Source organism: Boleophthalmus pectinirostris, unplaced genomic scaffold, assembly GCF_026225935.1.
Source record: "Boleophthalmus pectinirostris isolate CB_2022bp ecotype Guang Dong unplaced genomic scaffold, ASM2622593v1 HiC_scaffold_11, whole genome shotgun sequence".
Classification (NCBI taxonomy): Eukaryota; Metazoa; Chordata; class Actinopteri; order Gobiiformes; family Gobiidae; genus Boleophthalmus; species Boleophthalmus pectinirostris.
The window spans coordinates 22495624-22504534 of NW_026570994.1; the positions used below are offsets into that span (position 1 = coordinate 22495624).

The 8911-nt window shown below is 43.1% G+C and overlaps 1 protein-coding gene across 1 annotated transcript in view; it reads right to left on the reverse strand.

Moving 5' to 3' along the window:
- The window catches only part of LOC110165691 (protein FAM184A-like), a 96150-nt gene that overhangs the window by 37848 nt on the left and 49391 nt on the right, over window positions 1-8911 (reverse strand). Inside the window, exons 10-11 of the mRNA XM_055165937.1 lie at window positions 7554-7739; window positions 1548-1670 (exon numbers count right to left, since the gene is read on the reverse strand). Of these exons, the coding sequence (XP_055021912.1) occupies window positions 1548-1670; window positions 7554-7739 (309 nt within the window). The remainder of the gene's footprint in view (window positions 1-1547; window positions 1671-7553; window positions 7740-8911) is intronic.

Here is an 8911-nt window from a genome sequence, read left to right on the forward strand (position 1 = left end):
TGTATTATTATTGTATTGTTTCTTGCAGCAGGTTCGTTTTAACTTGTGTTTGAGTTTGTGAATCTGCATCGTTTCTGTATTTGTGGCGTTGGGTCATCGTATAATCCACCTGTCAATCACGTCCCTCTGAACTCAGGTGATTCAACAGAAACCGGCGGAAATGTAACATGTAGAATGAGTTGTATTGATTTAGTACTAATCATTTAGTTTAATGTTCATATTAAAACTAGAGCCCGGCCGATATGGATTTTGTTGTGGCCGATATGATACCGATATAATGATAGTTGGAGCTGCCGATATAATCACCGATATATTTAGTGATGTAAAAATTCACTGTAAATCTTGAATTATTAAAAAAAAAACTTAGGTTTGGCTCTTATGGATTTTAAACTGGGTTTATTTAGGCAACATTTATTGTTATTCTGCCTCTTTACATGAAATGTCATAGGACTAAAGCAGGACTAAAGCAGAACTGAACCAGCACTGGAAAAGGACTAAACCAGGACTATAACAGATCTAAACTATGTGCAAAACAGGACTAAACCAGAATTTAACCAGGACTGAGTGTCGGGACTCGGTCTCTATCTCTCTCCCTCTCTCGACCCCAAGATTAGTCCTGGTTTATTTATTTTATGCTGAATATATTTTTGCACGTTTTTTTTTTTACACTATGCACACGCAGAGTTTTGATAGTTTCGTTTTTAGCCGCTGCCGCTGTCAAACTACCACGAGTTTGCACGCGGCATGAAGAGAAAAAATGAGAGAAAGAGAAAACACGGCTCCCAATAAGGATCAGGCTCCCGTCGTTCGCTTCAAAGAGTCGGATCTAAGAGCCGCTTCGTTCGCGAACGACCCATCACTGCTAGCAAGTAAATAAACAATCGCTATTAGCCTTTAGCCGTAAATGCTGCGTGCCGCGGTAATTAATTATATGCGCAAATTTCATCATTCACACGTCTATTCACAGATCATTTACATATCAATACTGGTCCAGTAACAAATATACGGCCAATATAGTCACTTTACAATAGACCAATAGAAAACGGCCTGTTTATGTGCAGGAGCTACAGCAGCTAATCGCTAACCAAAAACTTGCTTCAAAGTCGACATATTTCCAACACTCACCGCTCACACAGGCTCCTCCCACATCACAAATCTGCACTAATAAATGTCCTTTTAATCCAGACTCAAACCGATTGTCCGAAAAAGAAAATAATCTCAGTGGATCTGTGTCTGCGGATGTAAACAAACACACGTGACTCTCACACAGACAAATGACTCCGCAGATAAATACTGATGCGGAGCCACATATTTGTACATTTATCTGTCTGTAAATTGGATTAAATGAACAGAATGTAGAGAGTCTAAGCTTTATAACGACGTATAACATGCCCACGTGAAATATCGGCCCATATCAGCAAGTATATCGGCCGATAGCCGATATGCTTCCAGGTGCTCAATTCGGCCGATAATATCGGCCAACCGATATATCGGTCGGGCTCTAATTAAAACCCTGGTGTACATGTGTGTATGAGAGTCCGTGGTACCTCCTGATTGGCCATGTTGAGTTTGGCGGACAGTTCCTCCTTCAGATTGTCCAGCTGCTGTTGGAGTCGGTCCCTCTGCTCCTCCAGAGACAAACGCTTGATCTCAAACTCCTGACTCATTTTCTACAAAAACACAAAACCACAAAGACCGTGAAGTATTTTGAAGTGTAATAAAACATGAATAATACATCAGACACATCAAGACTCCTGAGCTGGAGACATGTTACAAGTACAAATATACTCCTCAAAAGAAGTTCTGTTCTCCAAATATAGTCCGAGTTTAGACCTGGTTTAGTCCTGAGTTGATTCTGGCATAGTCCCGGTTTAGTACTTGTTTAGACCTGGTTTAGTCCTGGTTTAGACCTGGTTTAGTCCTGGTTTAGACCTGGTTTAGTACTTGTTTAGACCTGGTTAAGTACTAGTTTAGTCCTGGTTTAGTACTTGTTTAGACCTGGTTTAGTCCTGGTTTAGACCTGGTTTAGTCCTGGTTTAGTCCTGGTTTAGTACTTGTTTAGACCTGGTTTAGTCCTGGTTTAGACCTGGTTTAGACATGATTTAGACCCAGTTTAGATCTGGTTTGGACACCTTTTTAGACCCAGTTTTGACCTGTTTTAGACTTGAGATAGACCGGGTTTAGTGCTCGTTTAGACTTGGTTTAGTCCTTCTTTAGACCTGGTTTAGACCTAATTTAGAGCTGATTTAGACCTGGCTTAGACCTGGTTTGGACACCTTTTTAGACCTGATTTAGAACTGGTTTAGACATTGTTTAGATCTTATTTGGACCTGGTTTAGACCTGAGATAGACCTGATTTAGACATAGTTTAGACCTGGTGTAGACTTGAGATAGTCCTTGTTTAGACCTGATTAAGATCTTACCTAGACCTGGCTTAGATCTGATTTAGATCTGTTTTAGACCTGGTTTAGACCTGGTTTAGACCTGGTTTAGACCTGGTTTAGTCTTGAGATAGCCCTGATTTAGATTAGACCCATTTTAGACCTGGTTTAGACCTAATTTAGATCTGATTTAGACCGGGTTTAGACCTGGTTTGGACACATTTTTAGACGGTTTAGACCTGAGATAGTCCTGATTTAGACGTGGTTTGGACCTGGTTTAGCCCTGGTCAAGACCTGGTTTAGACCTTATTTAGACCTGAGACAGTCCAGGTTCAGACCTGATTTAAGACCTGATTTAGACTTGGTTTAGACCTGGTTTAGTCTTGGTTTAGTCCTGGTTTAGTCTTGGTTTAGTCCTGGTTTAGTCCTGGTTTAGTCTTGGTTTAGTCCTGGTTTAGTCTTGGTTTAGTCCTGGTTTAGTCCTGGTTTAGTCTTGGTTTAGTCTTGGTTTAGTCCTGGTTTAGTCCTGGTTTAGTCTTGGTTTAGTCCTGGTTTAGTCTTGGTTTAGTCTTGGTTTAGTCCTGGTTTAGTCTTGGTTTAGTCCTGGTTTAGTCTTGGTTTAGTCTGGTTTAGTCTGGTTTAGTCCTGGTTTAGTCCTGGTTTAGTCTTGGTTTAGTCCTGGTTTGGTCTCGTTTTAGTCCTGGTTTAGTCCTGTATTAATCCAGCTTTAATCCTGGTTTAGTCTTGGTTTAGTCCTGGTTTAGTCCTGGTTTAGTCCTGGTTTAGTCCTGGTTTAGTCCTGGTTTAGTCCTGGTTTAAAAAGACGTGTCAATACAAAACCCAGGTCAGTTTGTTGTTTATAGATTTTCAGATTAAATAAATAAAAAGTAAAGTAAAAGTGTTGTTTGACCTTGAGCCGCTGCTCGTGTTCGTTCTGTTTTTCTTTCTGTTTTTCTTTCTGTTCTCGTTTCTTTAAACACGAGTCCTGCAGGAGGAAAAGCTCCAGTCGCTCTGGAAAAGCTTAAGCTGCGTGAGTAAATCCTGTTTGTTGTGCACATGAGTCAGATCTGTGGAGCGTGCGGCTCGGACACGTGAGTCGCCACGACGATTAACAAAAAAAACAAAAAACTAAAACAAACTGTGTCTTTAGAAGCAAAAGAGCAAAAAGGAAAATTATACTTAAACTCTACAAGATCAGGACTGAACCAGGACTAAACCAGGACTAAACCAAGACTAAACCAGGACTAAACCAGGACTAAAACAGGACTAAACCAGGACTAAACCAGGACTAAACAGGACTAAAACAGGACTAAACCAGGACTAAACCAGGACTAAACCAGGACTAAACCAGGACTAAACCAGGACTAAACCAGGACTAAACCAGGACCAGACCAAGACTAAACCAGGACTAAACCAGGACTAAACCAGGACCAGACCAGGACTAAACCAAGATTAAACCAAGACTAAACCAGGACTAAACCAGGACTAAAACATGTCTAAACCAGGACTAAACCAGGACTAAACCAGGACTAAACCAGGACTAAAACAGGACTAAACCAGGACTAAAGCAGGACTAGACCAGGACTAAAGCAGGACTAGACCAAGACTAAACAGGACTAACCAGGACTAAACCAGGACTAAACCAGGACTAAACCAGGACTAAACCAGGACTAAACCAGGACAAGGACTAACAGGACTAAACCAGGACTAAACCACAGGACTAAACCAGGACTAAACCAGGACTAAAGCAGGACTAGACCAGGACTAAACCAGGACTAGACCAGGACTAGACCAGGACTATAACAGGACTAGACCAGGACTATAACAGGACTAAACCAGGACTAAACCAGGACTAGACCAGGACTAGACCAGGACTATAACAGGACTAGACCAGGACTATAACAGGACTAGACCAGGACTAAACCAGGACTAAACCAGGACTAGACCAGGACTAAACCAGGACTATAACAGGACTAAACCAGGACTATAACAGGACTAAACCAGGACTATAACAGGACTAGACCAGGACTATAACAGGACTAAACCAGGACTATAATAGGACTAGACCAGGACTAAACCAGGACTATAACAGGACTAAACCAGGACTAGACCAGGACTAAACCAGGACTAAACCAGGACTAGACCAGGACTAAACCAGGACTATAACAGGACTAAACCAGGACTATAACAGGACTAAACCAGGACTAGACCAGGACTAGACCAGGACTAGACCAGGACCAGGACTGAACCAGACCTGATCCCTGTGATGTGCTGATGTGTAATTGCAGCAGTGATTCTTGTAATTCGACGGTGGATTTTTCTTATTTAACTCGTCTGAATTAATTCTCCAGCGTTTTATGTAAGACTCGACTTTTTCTCATGACCTCTTTTTTCTTCTGCGAGCTTCAAAGTGGAGCAGGAGCTGAATACGAAACACAACCGGACCAAGACAGAAGAAGAAGAAGAAGAAGAACGACACGAACGCTCAAATTAACCTTCGCCGATTAATCCTGGGCGATTCGTTTGGAGATAAAAAACATTAACGAGGACACAGAGACCGGCCGCTGTGAAAAAAACCACTGTCATTCTACTTAGTGACGGCTCTAAAGCTGCACTGTGTAACTTTCTGGTTGCTTGTTTCTATGGAGACGTCACTGCATCGCCTGGAATGTCCCGCAGTGTGACTTTAATCAGCTGTATTTTACATTTATTCAATTACAGGTGGTTTTATAGCTTGAAAATACAGAGAAAAACGTGTGTGTTCTGACTGTGCGCGGGGGTCGCCTCTCCGTAGATCCGACCTGGAACTTGGTCCGGTTTGGTCTCCGTGGAGATAGAAGGGTTTAATGCCGCACTGTGAGACATTCCAGACAAAGCAATAACGTCAAACAGTGGAGAAAAATGTCTGAAAAGCCAGAAAAGTTACACGATGCAGCTTTCAAACGACAATAATCACGTCTTTGGTGGTTGACAAGCGCTAACTGGAGGCACTGCTCTGTCTGAGGCTTGTTAGACAGTGAGTGTGTTGGACATGTACATCAGTATCCCGGTTATGTCAGGATTCAGGATACTGGGTTTACATGCGCGATGAGAAACCGGGACACTCATATCCACGTATACTAGGGATGGGCATGATTAATCGATTAATCGATAATTGATCATTAAGGATTTCATCGATTACGTTCATTTTAATCGACAAACCGAATGTAGGTTGTTGTGTGTCGTGACCAAACAGGTGTGTACATGTGTCTCTGCATCAGAAGGAGCGAGACACAAACAGTGGGTCAGTCTGTAACGAACCGAAGCACAAATGTGGATTTAACCAGGATTTGTAGAAGAAATTCCACACTTTCCGTTGCGTTGGGACAAGTGTGAGTCCATGTGCACAGTGGATAAAGCAGCACATATGTTTCTGTGTCCAGTGGGAAAAAGTTTTTCCAGGTGAGAGTCGCTCAATGTGGATGACGAGGCCCGCCCCCCCTCCCCCGTACGCTGTCCTGGTTTTGACAAACACAAATCTGGTCACACTGACCTGTATTTCACCTGAGTCATGTCTTTTAATCCAACACAAGTTGAACCACATCAGCGACACAAGAGCTGGAGTTTTATCTTCACTTAGTTTATGTAAATTAGTGATGTGGTTTTAAGTTTTGTTTCTGTGAGATTTGAACAAAACTGAATTAAACACATTATAATGTCAAACAGCTGATGTGGATCTAGAGTCGTTATGTTTATATGTCGTAAAGTTGAATTTACTGATGCAGATTAGTGCAGATAGTGCGTGCGCGCGTGCGTGCGTGTGCGTTGTGTGTGCGTGTGTGTGTGTGTGTGTGTGTGTGTGTGTGTGTGTGTTTGCTCGCTCCTTCTGAGTGCAGACAGACACATGTACACACCTGTTTGGTCACACTACACACAACAACCTACATTCGGTTTGTCGATTAAAATGAACGTAATCGATGAAATTCTTAATGATCAATTATCGATTAATCGACTAATCACGCCCATCCCTAATTCAGGATACTGCGTTTACGTGCCACAGTTTCCCAGTCACTGTTGGAACAAACCAGCTCCAGTATTTCAGGTTCTCATAAGTGGGATTGTGATGTTCATGTAAACACGCTCCATGTCTGAACAGCGGCATTGATCACAAGCTCCTGAAACTGTGTCTTTAATCCAGTTTTCTATCTTTTATTGAGTTTCTTACAGTATCTTGGCACCTGCAGCAACATTCTATCATAGAAATGCATGCAGAACACATAGATTAGACATGATTTAGACCCGGTTTAGATCTGGTTTGGACACCTTTTTACACCCAGTTTTGACCTGTTTTAGACTTGAGATAGTTCTTGTTTAGACCTGATTTAGACCTGGTTTAGACCTGAGATAGACTGGGTTTAGTCCTCGTTTAGACCTGGTTTAGTGCTCATTTAGACCTGGTTTAGACCTGAGATAGACCGGGTTTAGTCCTTGTTTAGACCTGGTTTAGACCTGGTTTAGTCCTTCTTTAGACCTGGTTTAGACCTAATTTAGAGCTGATTTAGACCTGGTTTAGTCCTAGTTTACACCTGGCTTAGACCTGGTTTGGACACCTTTTTAGACCTGATTTAGAACTGGTTTAGACATGGTTTAGATCTGATTTAGATCTGTTTTAGACCTGGTTTAGACTGGGTTTACACTTGGTTTAGTCTTGAGATAGCCCTGATTTAGATTAGACCCATTTTAAACCTGGTTTAGACCTAATTTAGATCTGATTTAGACCGGGTTTAGACCTGGTTTGGACACATTTTTAGACAGTTTAGACCTGAGATAGTCTTGATTTAGACCTGGTTTGACCTGGTTTAGCCCTGGTCTAGACCTGATTTAGACCTTATTTAGACCTGAGACAGTCCAGGTTCAGACCTGATTTAGACCTGGTTTAGACCTGGTTTAGTCCTGATTTCAGCTTTTGTCTAGACCAGGACTAAACCAGACCAAATCCCTGTGACATTGTTGATGTGTAATTGCAGCAGTAATTCTTGTAATTCGACGGTACAGCAACATTCCATCGTAGAAATGCATGCAGAACACCCCCAGCATGATGTAAAAGTGGGGACTTCAGAATATTGTGATGCCCCTTGAACTCAGGATTTAGAGAAAACGTCATGTCGTGGTGTTGTGTAAGTTTGTCCGGACCTTGATGAGCAGCTGTTTCTCCTCCTCCTTCTCCTGCTGTGCGTCGTCCCTCAGCCTGCGGTGCTTCTCCTCCAGGTCCTCCAGCGCCCTCACCTGGGCGTCCTTAAACCTGCGCGTCTCCTCCTCGAAGTGAGCCCTGAGCCTCGTCAGCTCCTTCTCGTGGCCCTGGTGCTCCTCACGCAGAGACTGAGGAGACAAAAACACATTTACTTTAAGCACAAAACCAGAAATGAAGGAAAAAAACAACAACTCTAAACTCTAATAATTGTGGATCCAGTGTTTTCGCCCAAGCCCCAACAAAGACTGTAGAAAGAAGTGGACTGAGGGAGCGTCCAGTCAGTTCAGGGCTGCAGTGGAAATGAGCTCCGTCTATAGATTCTCTCTTCAGTGTTTCTTTGATTAATGCTCCAGTACATGCTCCCTGTCAAAGAAACTAAATAAACTAAACGAAAATGAAGCAGTTACAGGAGTTCATTTGTAGCTCATTTCCATATTTGGAATAGAAATAGATTTATGGAAAAAAACAGTTTAATAAAAACACCAGGATCACACAGAGCAGGTCAATACGAACATTTTAAGATCAACATGAGGACGGTGACATCAGCAGGTTCAGAGAAACAGATGAGCGGGTTAACTACGACTTTTATTTATATATAAAGTCTATGAGTCCCACCTCCAAAAAAAAAGAATGACACAAGAGAAAAAATTTAATATGAAAAAAAAAAAACACTATAACCGGCTTTAAAAATTGATTTAACAACAGTTTTAAAGCAACCATTTAACTTTTTTCAATTTTTTTTTTACCAGCAAATGTGAAACCTGCCCTCTCACCCTTCACCTGACTCCTCCTCCTCCTCCTCCTCCTCTGACTCCTCCTCTCTCACCTGACTCCTCCTCTCACCTGACTCCTCCCCTCTCCTCTGACTCCTCCTCTCTCCTCTCACCTGACTCCTCCCTCTCTCTCTCACCTGACTCCTCCCCTCTCCTCTGACTCCTCTCCTCTCTCCTCACCTGACTCCTCCTCTCCTCCTCTCACCTGACTCCTCCCCCTCTCACCTGACCTCCTCTCTCACCTGACTCCTCCCCTCTCCTCTCACCTGACTCTCTCCTCCTCCTCCTCTCACCTGACTCCTCCCTCTCCCTGACCTCCTCTCTCCTCCTCACCTGACTCTCCTCTCTCCTCTCACCTGACTCTCCCCTCTCCTCTCACCTGACTCCTCCCTCTCTCCTCTCACCTGACTCCTCCCCTCTCCTCTGACTCCTCCTCTCTCTCTCCTCACCTGACTCCTCCCTCTCCTCTCACCTGACTCCTTCCTCCTCCCCTCTCCTCTGACTCCTCCTCTCCTCTCACCTGACTC